Source organism: Homarus americanus, unplaced genomic scaffold (genome assembly GCF_018991925.1).
Source record: "Homarus americanus isolate GMGI-L3 unplaced genomic scaffold, GMGI_Hamer_2.0 scaffold16712, whole genome shotgun sequence".
NCBI lineage: Eukaryota > Metazoa > Arthropoda > Malacostraca > Decapoda > Nephropidae > Homarus > Homarus americanus.
Window position 1 is genome coordinate 8,390,019 of NW_024757794.1, and position 15,668 is coordinate 8,405,686.

General features: G+C 37.4%; 1 protein-coding gene across 2 annotated transcripts in view; it reads left to right on the forward strand.

Moving 5' to 3' along the window:
* The window catches only part of LOC121857720, a 128,334-nt gene that overhangs the window by 98,929 nt on the left and 13,737 nt on the right, over positions 1–15,668 (forward strand). For both annotated transcript variants that reach the window (XM_042353823.1, XM_042353824.1), the window contains 3 exons: positions 7,721–7,855; positions 10,120–10,253; positions 13,620–13,696. In XM_042353823.1, the coding sequence (XP_042209757.1) occupies positions 7,721–7,855; positions 10,120–10,253; positions 13,620–13,696 (346 nt within the window). The remainder of the gene's footprint in view (positions 1–7,720; positions 7,856–10,119; positions 10,254–13,619; positions 13,697–15,668) is intronic.

Sequence of the window (15,668 nt, forward strand, 5' to 3'; positions counted from 1 at the left end):
CTACTGCTCGTTTTAGGTGGCCAGAGAGCCGGCTACTTATGCCTTTACTCAGCATAGTATGACGCAAGCTTCCCGTGGGCACACCTTATCACGTGCATTGAACATGTCACCTCATAGCCAGTGGAAAATTTCACGGGATGAATCTGAATATAAATCAGATGTAAAAAAACTCATTTATATAATACTTTATGTTGATGAGACGGGCCATTACATCACTCGGTCACCTACCAGCCAAATTCCGTGAGGCCTAAATAAGCTCACAGAGTACAATACATCCTACACAACCCTAACCATGTTATAAACAAAGGTGTAGGCACTAAGCTGGGGATTCTACTACTGTAGGGGTTTTATCTACTACAGGGGTCCTATACTTTAATGTCTTATGGGTTAAAATGTTATGAACAATTTTCATCTTGGATGACACTGACTTATAATAACATAAAAAACATGACTTCAAACACAAACATTACTGCCAATATCAAAAGCAACATGGCAGAAATAATCTTCGCCTACTTCGTGTTTAAAAACTCATCTTCTTAGCAATGTGCAACTTTTGCTACTGTAATCACGCTGGGAAAGTGAGGGTGTGAGGTCTTGGGTTAGCTCTAACACATTATCTGCCTTCCTCTGAGCGGGAATGATAGACAACACTTTCGACCTTGCAGTGAGCAATGGTACTGAGTTGTGAAGGGTTTTACACGGCATGGCTGAAAATTTACAGTCTGTGATACTTTACTGTAGAACTATCATATTTTTATTTTAAGAAGATGTGTCTTTGACACAATTGAAATATATAGTTTGAAAATTATGAACATTCTTATCCTCCCTGGGATCAAAAGAAAATGTCGACATTTTCTATGTCTAATAAATACTGGGAATTATTTCACGTCAGTATATATTAAAATAAGTAAACACTTACAACAATGACATAACCTATCGATGTCCTATCAATGTGGAGTTATGTCTCGAACATGTAAATGTGTGTATATATTTCATGTATACCTAGATACTACCTATTCCTTGTAGGCTTGATTGAAGAATCCTTTCTAGAATATCTTGATAATGTGAAATTGTTGCCGCAATCCCGTAGACTTGTGTGTGTCACTCGCAGCTGATTCCATGGTCCGGTGACTGGGTCAATGTCCACAAAATCATTAGTACAGCAAATTACCACTCCTGGTTACACTAGGTCATCCACCACACCATACCTCAGAATGCTGAGACCATCTCTCAGACCGGAGATGTGTCATCACTAGTGGGGGATGCTGGGCTGCTGGTAACTGGGGTTATTCACGCCATACGAAAGAATTTTGTTGACAAGATGTTGATTTATGAGTGGTTACAATAACTGCAGTCACGTCCTGTCACACCCTGGGCAGTGAACGAATCATTTGCAGAAACTAATGTTCACTTCAGCTCACAGGATTGTTCCCATAATTCAGCAACTTTTAATAACTCAGTATTGGTTATGGACATAAAGTCAATGTGTAGCATATGTAACAGTTCATCTTCCTGTAGTAGTAAATGTAACACATATAACAATATCTTTGATTGCTATTTCATATTCACACTTACGTTATATATATATATATATATATATATATATATATATATATATATATATATATATATATATATATATATGTGTGTGTTCTTCTTCTAAACCAGAATGCCACAGTAATGGGGAGAACATAATTCCTCTACCTTTACCAACTGTGTATATGGTGAGATGACTGTTAGTGTATGTAACAACCTTCCTGGGTTGTCACCACTTGTAACAATCACTTGAGAAGCTATTTCGTATCGAGTTTCACTGTGTATAAAGTATTTTTTCTTTAAATACCTAATACAGGAGTTAGGGCGTCTGTATTGAAAACGCGATCCACAGATGGTTCCAGGTGGGGGGTGGTGGGTGGGTAACCGCACTCTTCCCTCCCACTGTGAGTCGGGCGCGCTGCATGACGAACGCCGGGTGAATCCACTTCACAACAGGGGAATACCTTCCACAGAATGGTCAGGTCCTGATAGACGCTTTCCTGACAGCTCTCACTTGTCGTTAACAGGGATTTCTCGTCAACAATAACTCAATTGCAGTTATTGGGAATAATTCTGCACCCTCTTTGGGCGACAGAATGAAAAGCACTCACTAATTATCGTCTCAATAAGGGATATAGTCTTAATACTCAGATTGTTTGTAATACGTCACTGTTTTTTGTTTTTCTTGTTTTCACAAAACTTTGACGTTTTGGTATGTAGACTGATAAGCATCCGTCACCACCGTTGCTGCAATTCCTGATGTGTAAATCACCGTATATTCCGCTATCTATGAGCGTGAAGAGAGAGAGGACGGCGTCTATGTAAATACAGTAGACGTGAATCAACGTCCGTTCGATATTAAGTAGTGAGTGAGTGAGACTCTGAGTAGTGACCCATCGAGGGAGAACGGAATAGACGCGTCGCCCTCCCTCGAGGGAAGACGGAGCCATCCACTGCGACTTTCAAATGTCTTCCTCTAGTCAAGGATATCAAGCTACTGCTCGCTTTAGGTGGCCAGAGAGCCGGCTGCTTATGCCTTTACTCAGCATAGTATGACGCAGCTTCCCGTGGGCACACCTTATCACGTGCATTGAACATGTCACCTCATAGCCAGTGGAAAGTCACAGGGGATAAATCTGAATATAAATCAGATGTAAATAACCCATTAATATAATATTTCTGTTGATGAGACAGGGGCCAGTGCAATCCTGATAAAGAAAGAGAGAGAGAGAGAGAGAGAGAGAGAGAGAGAGAGAGAGAGAGAGAGAGAGAGAGAGATAAATAAATGAATAAATAAATAAATATATAAATAAATAAATGTACTGTATTTTTTTTTTATGAATTGGTGTCAATGAGGGGTCCTCCTGTCAAGGCCATTCAGGTATGAGGGAGGTATAATAGCAAGTGGGTCGTGATAAATTATCCAGGTTTATGATTTATAAGTCTGTAAATTTTCTTAAATTTTTAAATTTATATGAGAGCATAATTAATTCTGTCTCTCAAAAGCTGTGCTCTCTATTCCCAACTTTAGTCCTGGGTAATATTTTCAACGTTCCCCATTGTAGAAGTTCAGGTTATTCGCATTATTACTGCCTAAATAATGCCAATTTTTTCAGGTAAAATTTTTTCCGAAACTCTGGAGCGAATTTCAGTGTGTTTTGTTAAACAATATTTGTTGGGTCAAGACAAACTTATATTTAATTTTTATAAAATAAATTCATGAAATAAGAGCACTTTCGTAATTTTTAGAGTAATTTTTTTATCAGCTGAGGAGGGAGCGGTGAGGATGGGAACCTAGCCAGAAGTTTCATCTCCAGTAATAACTCGTAGTGTTTGTGAGACAACCCCTGTTCATCCTGGGGAAAATATCATGCTCTCACGGCCAGCTAACATGCATGTCCTTGCTACCAACACCACCACTTATTTTTTAATATATTTTTAATTTGTTTTTATAGTACAGCTTCGGTTAATATTAATGGAAACTAATTAGTTTCAGAACAAGTGACCACGAAACACTTTATGCTTAATACAACTGAATACAGCACAAAGAGAATTTTTTTTATACATTGTACAATAGTCAGAGAGTTTTAAAGAGTACCTTGAAATACCGATGCTTACTAAACTTTAGTGACGGTAAATTAAGTCTAGATACCAAGAGTGACTTCAAAATGTACTTGCAGTGTTGAAAACTATAGTGTGTTAAGAGTTGTCTACTGTGAATGCTCTTATAATTATGAATTATGTAGGTACCAGGGTACCACAGTCTCGCCGTGTCAGCAGTATAGAAGTAAAGAGTTTCACACACATACACACATTATATATATATATATATATATATATATATATATATATATATATATATATATATATATATATATATATATATATATATATATATATATATATATATATATAACTGTATGAACTTATGAACTATAGATCTTAGCAAGTATACAAGGTTGGGTGTACACTGAAGGTGAAGTGAATGAATGGTATACTACCAGGTAATATATAATATGTTACCTGGTAGTATATTGTTCACTTCATCACATCATTGATGTACAGTATTCTTGGTTGCACAGAGCATAGGATCGTATGTAGATGGTCCTCAGGAAACGACGGAGGAGCTCTCTGTTAGTGCGTCTTGCCGTCCTCTACACCGTCAACCACGAGGACAAAGACGTTCATATCAGAAGTCAGTATCATTCCTAACGGTAGCAAGATAAAGTGTGGCTCAGACAAGGCAAGGACCCAAAGAATAACTCTGTATGGCCGCCTATTGTCATGGTCGCAGACTATTAACTTCTGTGGGAAGGCTGTCAGTGCTCGAATATAAAATGGAACGAATGTCAGCCACGCGCTATGAATCAAATGTTAGAACTCGGTCAGTTGTGTAAGGTGACCTCAAAACTCTCTTATCATGTAGGACACGCTGGAGTCATCCCTATAAGTTATTTTGTAGTTTGAAAGCTTCCAGATCCCATCGCCGACCCAGAAGTTCCCCAGCAACTGTTATTATATGACAGCAAAGGCAATCACCTGAGAGGGCGCCGCGGGGATCGCCTCAACGCATTAATTACTGGATCTCATTACGAATACCCGGCTAATTAATTGCCCAATATTTTGTCATTTATGTCGTGCCAGGTTTCATATCCACTAAATAATAGGAGGCGCCTCTGTCAGCGTGATAAGTTCTCATAAGTAAGATATAATAGTGGTAATAACTTCGATGCCTTTTGAATATAAATTTTATGAGTGTAAAATATAGCCGGGTTCTTTTGACTCCTTCTCCATCATCACACCGCCTCCTTATTACTGTGAGGCGATTATATTAATGCTTTTTTTCTGCTTATATATTTTATATTATTTTGTATATTTTATAAGGGAATCTACTGTACCTAATTAATAATTTCCATTACAGGTTTGCTCGATAGTTTTCTCAACCAGAACTGAAAAAAAAAATGTTCACTTATTTCCAGATTGCCAGAGATACCCTCGACAGGTGACACCGTGTCATTCCGCGGTTCCTTGATGATAATATTTACTTTAGTGACCGCGAGCAAGACGTGTAGAAATATTTTATAAAATTACTGAGCCTCGCATGGTAACATTACTGTGTGGGTTGGGTTGGGTTGGGTTGGGTTGGGTTGGGTTGGGTTGGGTTGGGTCAGATCAAGCCAGATTAGGTTAGATTAAGCTGGGTTAAGTGGGTCAGGTGAGGCGGACTGGAATAATAGGCAGAAGCTCACGAGACAATTTCAACTTCTCTTCCTCCTTCCTCCCGTTTGTCTCAGTACCTCCAATCTCTCTCTCTCTCTCTCTCTCTCTCTCTCTCTCTCTCTCTCTCTACTGCCATTCTCCAGCCTCTACTCTACTTCCCTTCAGCCTCCTCTCCCGATAAGACTGTGGCGTTACAATGTTATGCAGAACATTATAAGAAAATACAATGTTTTTATTAGATTACAATGTTAGTGACGGGAACCTAATTTATGATGTTATTTATCTAATTATCTCATTGATTATAACCCCTACGCAAATTATGTAAACGCTTTTAAGAGTTTTTATCATTAGGAAAATTTTGACGAAATTTCATCATATGTATTTCAGTGGAAGAGTTAATGTTGATACATAAGTTTGTGAAGTATTTTGTTATTGTTGATGGTTGAAATATTGGCTGCAGTGGGATCCTTGTTTAGTAGATTATTAACTAAATCAAGCTATGAAGTAATTAATTACTTAAACAGTGGCATTATACTAATTATCTTAAAGGTGAAATATTTACATGAATGCATATTACATCCCCTCGGTTGTTGTTAGTGTACACACACACAGACATATATATATATATATATATATATATATATATATATATATATATATATATATATATATATATATATATATATATATATATATATATGTATATATATATACATATAATTCATAATCTAATTTTGAATATCTTGATATAGATAAAAATAAATTATAAAACATTTTGTGGAATATTTTGTGGATAAAAAAATACTTAAGGTCCAGTATAGTATATACAGTACGGCCTCTGGTGCTCACGCTGGTAAACACATCACACATGAATACTTCCTCTGGTCTCGTTACTGCAGCAGATCCTGGCCAGATTTGCATGTGTCATAGTGAGCAACAAAACTTTTCATTCTGTACTGTAATTTAGTTTTCCTTTGATTAGTATGGAAATGAGAGAGGCGGCCGCTGCTTTACTCTTTCTGTAGCAGAATAATTACTGAAGTTGGCTTTTATTACATCCTCAGCCGAGGTGCGAGACGCATACATTTGTAATGTGTTGCTGGCGAGTGTTGCCTGTCTGTGTCATGAAGTGCTACCTGGGCGGGGGGGGTGGTTAAATAAGTCTGTGGATGACACACACACACACACACACACACACACACACACACACACACACACACACACACACACACACACACACACATACACACATACACACACACAGAAGTGTACGTAGGCAGTCCCGAGAAAAAATCTGGTTGTTTAAAGGAATTATTTTTCAAGTTAGTTGTAAAATTAGAAAAAAAAATTGATGTAAAATCTAATTGAGAGGTGAGACTGGAGCAACCTCAGGAGGAGGAAGTAAATATATCAAAATGGCCTTTAAATGCCAGCATCCGTAAATAAAACCCAGACGAAAGGAGAGCCACAGTCTTCCCTGGTGACTGATGTAAGAAATACTGTATATGGTAAAACTTGTCGGGAATAATTAATTTTCTTATAAGGTGTATCATTCCATTACAAGACAAACAGCAGACCGAAAATTTACCATTCAACGAAGAAAATTAATTCGTTGTATTATTACGTCTTTAGAATAAAATACTGCTTCAGGTCTAGAGTAAAATATAATAGAGTAAAGAAATATTTCCTAAAGTGTCCATATACATTTTCTCCAGTACGATGATCCAGATTTTTATGTTGTACTTGAAAAATTTATAAGAATTAAACACATGTTCTCGCGCTATTTTAAACGAGGTTGATAATAAACGAGTAATATACAGTATAGTTCACCTTAATACAATATTTACAGTACAATGGAGTAATTATATTTATTTTTTCTTTTATTTAGGTAAAAAAAAAAAAAGACAGTAAATGAAGCCTGGCGGAAAATCCCGTAGATATATACAGCGCCAATCTTTTCTTATTTCAAAGCCAACCCTTCGGTCCAACATTGATAAAAAACAAGAGAGCAGTGTCCACGTCGCTATAATCCTGCTGGAGCAAAAATCTCTTTTTTTCTTTTGTAAATCAAATGTATTCTTTTTATGAGGCATTAAGGTCTAGTATTTCAGGTTTTATCACTCATAATTCAGTCACGTTGAGACAACACCCGTGTAGCGTGGGGAATGGGACTTATTTTTACGAGTAATTTGCAAAAGCACAAAGACCTTAAATATCACGCACTTGAGTAAGAGACGGGGGTACTGAACAACCTCGCACTACACACACTCACACCTTTTTATATATATATATATATATATATATATATATATATATATATATATATATATATATATATATATATATATATATATAATTTCCTTCATTCTATTTACTTACAATACCTAAATTACAAATTATCCTTGACACTGAGGAGAAAGCTTGTAGTGTTAGCTAATTCCAAATTTACTTTGTCTTTCCTCAGATGTACACGGGAACGGGTGTGCTGTCACAGTTTGTGAACGTGCACGTGAACACTCCACGTGCTGCCATACTCGGTCCCCAGGAGCTGCACGTGCAGGAGGGCGACACCATCACCCTCATCTGTGTCATCCAACAGGTAGGTGACACCTTTAACTGTGTCATGAGGAAATACATCATAACACTGCAATTCATGAGTACGTGAAAGTCGGGGAGAAAATATAGTAGTGCGGTAATTAAACATGAAACGACAAGGAAACAGTACAGAAGTCAACAAGATGGGCGATGGTGGCACAAAGACAAATAACATGATTGACAGTCCTTGCTGACGAAAGTAAACACGGCAGCGAGTTGTACGTTAAGGGAGAAGATAGTAACCTTTGTCTGAGGGTAAAATCTCTACTTCATCACTTAACACTACTATTACCTCACACTCTACTGCCGCCTCACTGATGTAGGGAGTACTGTGTTACTCTATTATGTAGATTATGTACACGACTCACACCATCTGCCGTCCGTAAATTTGATGCGCGCTTAGTAAGTCATTTTCCGAAATTATACCTGTCCAGACATTTATTCTTCTACCCTCGGGTGGTGTTATGTCTACAATATCTTTCATAACAGAATATAAAGTTATCTAGTTAAAAAAAATCAATTAAGAAATATAAGACAAGAATGGAGATTATGTTAAATAAAGTATGTATTAACATGGTTATTTACTATAGATTATGTGTTTAACAAGGTAATTTCGCTTCATCATCAATGTAGACATTATGAGCACTGTTTTTCCCGTGGTTTAGTTACCAAGACCTTACGTTATATCAAGCTGACATCGTAACCTGGAGTGAGTTCCCGGGATAATATGGAGAAGTGCGTGTCAAGTCTGTGTCAGTCGCAGCCAAGTCGCCAAGGGAGTATTTTCGTGTCTATGCGATACCGGTAGGCGACGTTACATTGGTACTTTTTTCCTTTGGTATATGTATTGAAGCCTCTTGTTATTGATGTCATTTTTCTTTGTTATATGTATTGGAACCTTACATGATGATAACTGTCTCTTTAAAAAGGCCAGAGAGATCCGCTCATTGATATGTTGCCAACGTCCAGGCCTTCCATAGCCAACTCACACAGTATTCAGCGGACTGATATGAAATTTGCCTCGAGTGTTGCATTCAAAATGGACAAACGAACGCGCCGTTATAAAGGTGTCAGATGAATTATCCAAAAAATACGGCTTTTTTTAAATTTGCTGTAAATTGTTTAGTGGATAGAATTTACTTTTAACATTTGCTTTATATATAAGGAACATGTTTGGGTTGTGTTTTGCAGGTGTTAGATGATTTTTTGAAACACATATTGTCTTGAAATTTCCCACGTATCAGGTGTTATTCTCACTTTTATCATCCAAGAAATAGTCAACATAATCATCCTTATCATCATCCAGCAGATACCAATAAGAGACACCAACATCTGATTCACCCATGTGTTGGATGACATTTTCAGTTATGTTTAGTCATCAAAGGTGCTTCAAAATCCACCAGGAACTAAAAACGAAATTTATCAAAACAAAAAAGTAAATGGAAATAATTTCTTCTCAAGTCTCATAACGGCCATAAATCTGACTATTATAAAGACTAATAATTATCGCCCAAAATCTAGAAATTATTGTTGTTATCCAAAGTTGGAGATAAATGATGCGGTAAATCCTGAAATATATTTGTATACTTTTTACAAATACCAAAAATCAGACCTGAGTCCCGTCTTTTTTCTTCGTGGATAAGAAGAAACAAACTCATCAATTTGTCTTAGTTTTCCTCATTCTACAAACTCAAAACATTATTGTATTTATCCTTTATTTCCAGATAATGATACTCTTCTTACTGTTCATTATTTCTCCCAGTTAATATCAGAAATACAGTCGTTTTCTATCACAAGTTAGAACCACATCTGAATTTCTAGTCTCCAATACGTCACCTCTCTCCTGACTCTAGTTTATGCCACACTAGTAGAACCCTTGGACATTCCAGCCATCCTCAGGCCCCAGAGTAAGTTTCTTCTTCCAACACCATCTTCCTTGTCTCTTTCCTTCCCCCCCCCCCCTCCTCCTCCTCCACAGAGTAAGTCAGACCTTAGCAACATCCTCCTCCTCCTCCTCCTCCTCAGATTAAGCGACACCTCCTCTTTAACTTCAACCTTCCCTTCTTCCTCTTCCTCCTCCTCCTCCTCCTAACATTAAGTCACAAAGCTAACGCCATTCTCTTCTTCCTCACAATAAGTCAGACCTTTAACAACATCCTCCTCCTCAGATTAAGCGACACCTCCTCTTTAACTTCAACTTCTTCCTCTTCCTCCTCCTCCTCAGAGTAGGTCACACCTCTAACCTCCTCTTCCTCTGCTCCTCCTCAGAGTAAGCCGCCGTTCGTGTTCTGGTATCACGGGGAGAACATGGTGAACTATGATGGTAATCGTCACCGCCTGAACGTGATCACCAAGGTGGAGGGCACCAGGACGCACTCACGGCTCACCATCACTGACGCAAGGTGAGACTACCAGCCAAGATGGAGGTTTGTTTACAAGGGAAGAGTCTTATCAATTTGTTTTGGTTTTGATATTTAAAAACAATACCTAGATAACGTTGGTAAATATTCATTGGCTTGTTTTATAATACTATAGATTCTCATTTGTTCAGTCATAGTGAAATACATGTTTTTTTGTCCGAAAACAACGGTGACAATATCAGTATCTTTGATTATCACAGTTTAATCAACAACAAAATATCTCTCAGTTGTTCACCATTTTAAACTATTAAACTAAGTCCCCATAAGTCTTGAGTTATGAATCTGCTTCACTGTATAAACACGAAAAAAAAATGGATCCAGTGCTCTTATCTGTCTAGTAAGGCTAGAGTGGATTCAACATACTGTATACTAAGTCTTGGATACGTAAGAATACAGCGTGGCTGGCACTGCACTCGACCATCTTCACTTTCCGAATTGTAAGTTAGGTGTCCATTTACGTGCACTGCATCCACTTTACTGCCACACATCTTGATCGCGCCCTCAAGACCACAACAAGTAATCACAACATCGAATAATCCACGTTTATCTATTAATAATTTCCCATTGTCAGCACAAACCTTCACCCAGTCGTATAAATTCATCCCCAAAAGTATCAGCTTAGTTCAAACATCCTCCTGATTTCACCAGCGTTAAGAGTAACTTGGAGGAGTTTTCCGCTATAAATCAACGTTGAGATTCAGACCCACTCAAAAAGTTTCTTCCTGACTCAGTATCCATGAGTCCTGCAGCTACAGAAAATGTTCGTAGACTGAGGAGTGCAACTTGAAAAGTCTCCTTCTCGTCTCTTCACACTACAAAACTTACGAGTATTTATTGATAGAACCCCACAGTTGTATTAATGAATGTAAACTGGTAAAACAAATTCTCTTATACATGTTTCCTGGTACGTGAGGAAAGAGACATGTCTGACCTATTTTCTTAATGATAGAAAAGTTTTATCCTTGTTGCGCGTTAATTAGTTATTTCACGGGCGAACAACACAATTCGTATTCAACGCACCACACTGACACTGTAACACTATAACACGTGAAACATATAATTACACAGCATGATGACGATGCTAACAGAAGAGGGTGTACTTACCTAGAGGCGTCAAGGCTTCGGTCCTGTAGAGAGAGACGTGACGGTGTTGGTCTCTGTCGCTTCTCCCATTTCAGTTCACCTCGACAATTCAATCTGTAATGTAAAGCACAGACGTCTTTATTAAGATTCATCCCTAGTATCATATTTCAACAGTAATTTTTTTTTATATGTAGCTACGTCCTCTGTTATTCATCTGACTAGCACAGTGAAAGTGAGCCACATACTGTTAGCCTGACTACCTGATAGGGACAGTGTGAATGAATACATTACAAAGGGGCAGCGTGGCCCGGAAAGCAATCGACCGCATTCACTGCCCTAATAGCTAAGTGAACTGGCAGTAACATGGGATCGAACCAGAATCCCTTACAACAAGAGGCAAGTGCACTAGCTGCTTAAAATGTCAAGTAAATTATTATCACTAACTTGTTTAGCAAACAGACAGTCATATTTGTGTTAAGCATTCAACTAACTATTTAGATCACGTAAATTTCCTAAATTAGTCATTTACACTATCCCCAGACTCTCTCTCATAGGACCAAAAACAGAGATACACAATTTAAAATGTTCCACTACTGCACCACGAGGATGGCTAATGAGAATTAATTGCATCCACTACTGACTCTAGAGGCACAAACCCACAAGTTCCTCGTGCTTGAATATGACCTCAATATGCACACAGCGTTGTGACGTGACTCCAGTGTCGGCTACACCAGGCATATGAACTTACTTGCTACGTGAAGGTCTTTTACCCTCGAGACCACATATACAGTACATCATACAGTATGCCTCAAACCACAGCGGCCAATGATACGATTTAATATCTTGCTTCTAAAGGTCATAAAGCCCCCCAAAAAACGACACATTGGTTACCGTAAAGACCTCAGGGATCCAATGTAAAGCTCTACCACACACACACAAATAACAATAGACTTTAGTAACACTACTGTATCCGCGCCTTGGACCCCCCACCCATCACACACACCATGTCTCACTGCCGTAGTTAATAAAGAAGTTTATTATTTAATGAAGCATAAAAGCTGGGAGGAAGAAGCTAGATTTGTACTTTATATTTTTCTTCTCATCTTTATGATAATTTCCTCCAATGAAACGACGTCGTAAAGCCTAGCTGAGGATTATGTTCGTCTTAGAAATACAGGAATTATTCTGAAAATTTAGTAGCCGCACTATCACCTGTGTACACCTGTTAGTCACATCACGCTAGTCTCACCTTTATGGCTGAACACAAATATTCCTGTTATTGTTAGGAGGAATATTCTTAAGACACTGTGGGCATTTTGTTGTTAAGATTTACTTTATCAAGATTTATCTTATCCACGTTTTCATTGTGGATTTACATGAAATATATATATATATATATATATATATATATATGCGCGGACGCTCACACATACACACAAACGTACAAATACCCTCAAAACATACGCACACAAGCACCCGCACAAACATACACATAAACAAATGCACACACACACACACACACACACACACACACACACACACACACACACCAACTATGTACTACACTGTCTCATCTACAGAAACGAGCGCTTGTCTCCTGCAGCATACATAACATAAACACTGACAGCTGAGTGTTGCGGTAATGGGGGCTGCCGGTGGAAATTCTAACTCATTGTGTATTTACAGCTCACCCCCTGATCCACAAGCCTATTAGGGAAGTTAGCTTAAAAGAGATCACTCATAGCCGCTAAAAACTAACTAAGTATCGAGGCAAATCTATCTGTCTAGCGAAAAAAATATTTGATTGCAATACAGCCTAAATATACTTACTGAAAGGTCATGTTGTTCTGATTACACTTTAGACACATTATCTACTAAAAATGGCCTAGAAGTATTAAACACAATTACCAGACCTTCCGCGGCCGTTGTTCTCGCCTCTATTGTCTTTATCTCTGTGAGAACAACGAAAGAGATGTATCTCTCTTAATTGTTAATCGTTGACACTCAGTAAGAGAGAGAGAGAGAGAGAGAGAGAGAGAGTTTATTGACCTTAAGTTTACATATTGTAGTTTAAGAACGTAATACAAATATAAATAACTGTAACAGCGCATATAGCACACTAACTTATAATCCCCCCAAAAAAATCAAATCAAAAGATCACAACATCAACACAACAAATATTTGGCCGACAAACACCTCCCGCACGTGTTACTGTTTCTCGCTAGATGGCCGTAGTTGACGTTTTCTTCTCTTTTCTCTCTACAGGAGCTGGGATTCCGGAAACTACTCCTGCATCCCACCCAACGTAGAGCCCTCCTACGTGTTGGTCTTCGTCACAGAGGGTAAGTCACTCACTGCTTTACCTCCCACCTTTCCTTCACGTTAACTCAGGATTTAATTTACATGTTGAAGAGGATTTATTTCTTCATTTTTCGAGGTAAATATCTCTTTAAACTAGATATATGTTGAGAGGGGATTTCGCTTTTTGATGCCGAGGATTAATTTTGTCGTTTTTATGAGCGAAATTCTCTTTAACTAGATTTATGGTTAGTGAGTGAACGTGCTTTAACATCAAGGTGAACATTTTATCTACTTTTTTATGGTGAACTTTATCTAAAATTAATTTAAGCTGACTCAGGGCACCACTTTCCTGAGTTAGGGGATAAATATAGATGTTTTTATGAGTAAATATTTTGATATAAATTTATGTTACGAATCTTAACTGTATGTGGTGTTGAGGCTTTGTTTACCGGTTTAACGTAGACAAATTACTATAACAGTAAGTTTATGCCTTGCGGTTTGTTTTACTGATGTGGTTTCCGTAAATATTTGTTTTGTTTATGATTCGTTACACACATACAAAACACACACAAACACACACACACACAAAAAACATACATGCACAAATATATAAATATCCCCGAGTTAAGAAAAATTTAAATATAAGGGCGTCTTGGAAAATGTGCCTCGTGATCTCCAAACGAAGGAAGCACAAGCAAAACATGAACCTGAAAATCGAAAAGTTCACCAAAAGAAGACGAAATATCTACTGACCGTAAAGAGGGGTCAGAATTGTTGAAAAGATCCACCTTAAACGTTGATATAAATATTGATGAACACAGTCACACACATAAGAGACAAAACATGTTAGAAATTATATAGTTCTAATGTCCTGTATTATAGTATCAATGGTAATGTTGGGTTGGAGAGAATGTTCGTTGGTACCAAAAGTGTATTAATTTTAGTAAAAAGCTTCTGTATTTCAAGGTGGATTTCATTTGTTAACTGAAAGAAATTAATAAAAAAAAAAATACTCAAAAGCTCAAAAAAAATTAATATATGTCAAAAACCTGATTTTTTTTATATTTGTGTTTCGAGAATTTGTAAAAAAAAAAAGACGCAAAACTTAATTGAATCATTTTGTTATTGCCAAACACTGAGTGGGAGGAAGGTCTGTGTGGGTGGCCATACCTCACTCCGTCTGGTCTTTCTCAACAATTAGGCCTATTACTAGTTATGTGTGTATCAAAACTCTTCAACCACCAATAATAAATTTCGATCGTCTTTAAAGTGTAATATCAACATCATTATAAGGTTAAAAAAGTCATTCATACATACATACATACATACATACATACATACATACATACATACATAGAGAGGCCTGGGACCACACCTCAGTCCACGTGGTGTCCCCATGATGCTACGACACCACGTAGTGAATGCGTTGCTACAGCATAATGTGAAATTTCTCATAACACCATCTGTGAGGGAATTACTACGCCACGTCAAGCCCCTCATAACACCACCTGTGAAGGAACTAGTACTCCACGTGATGCCCCTCATAACGCCATCTGTGAGGGAGTTATTACACTACGTGTCTACTGTTCAACACCTCAGCTTACATGATCTACGTGTGTAAACATTAATCTGTATGTTCACTGTATGTTCTTTCACCTTTCTCTAATGAAGGCTTTTGTTAAACCACCAATGTATGTAATAAGTCATTTGTGTCCAATGTATATTTTCAGCCTTCGGGCTGCAAACTTTTTCAATAAACCGTTTATTATTATTATTATTATTATTATTATTATTATTATTATTATTATTATTATTATTATTATTATTATTATTATTATTATTATTACATACATACATACATGGAGATGCTAGTATTCTCGGACTCCTATACAACGTAAGGAAAATAGTTCTTAAATCTTGGTATAAAAAAGTACACATCGTAGCATATCCAACCAAACCGACTGAGTTAAACACAATGCAAGACTAAACGAAGCAGGAATATAATGGTATGAC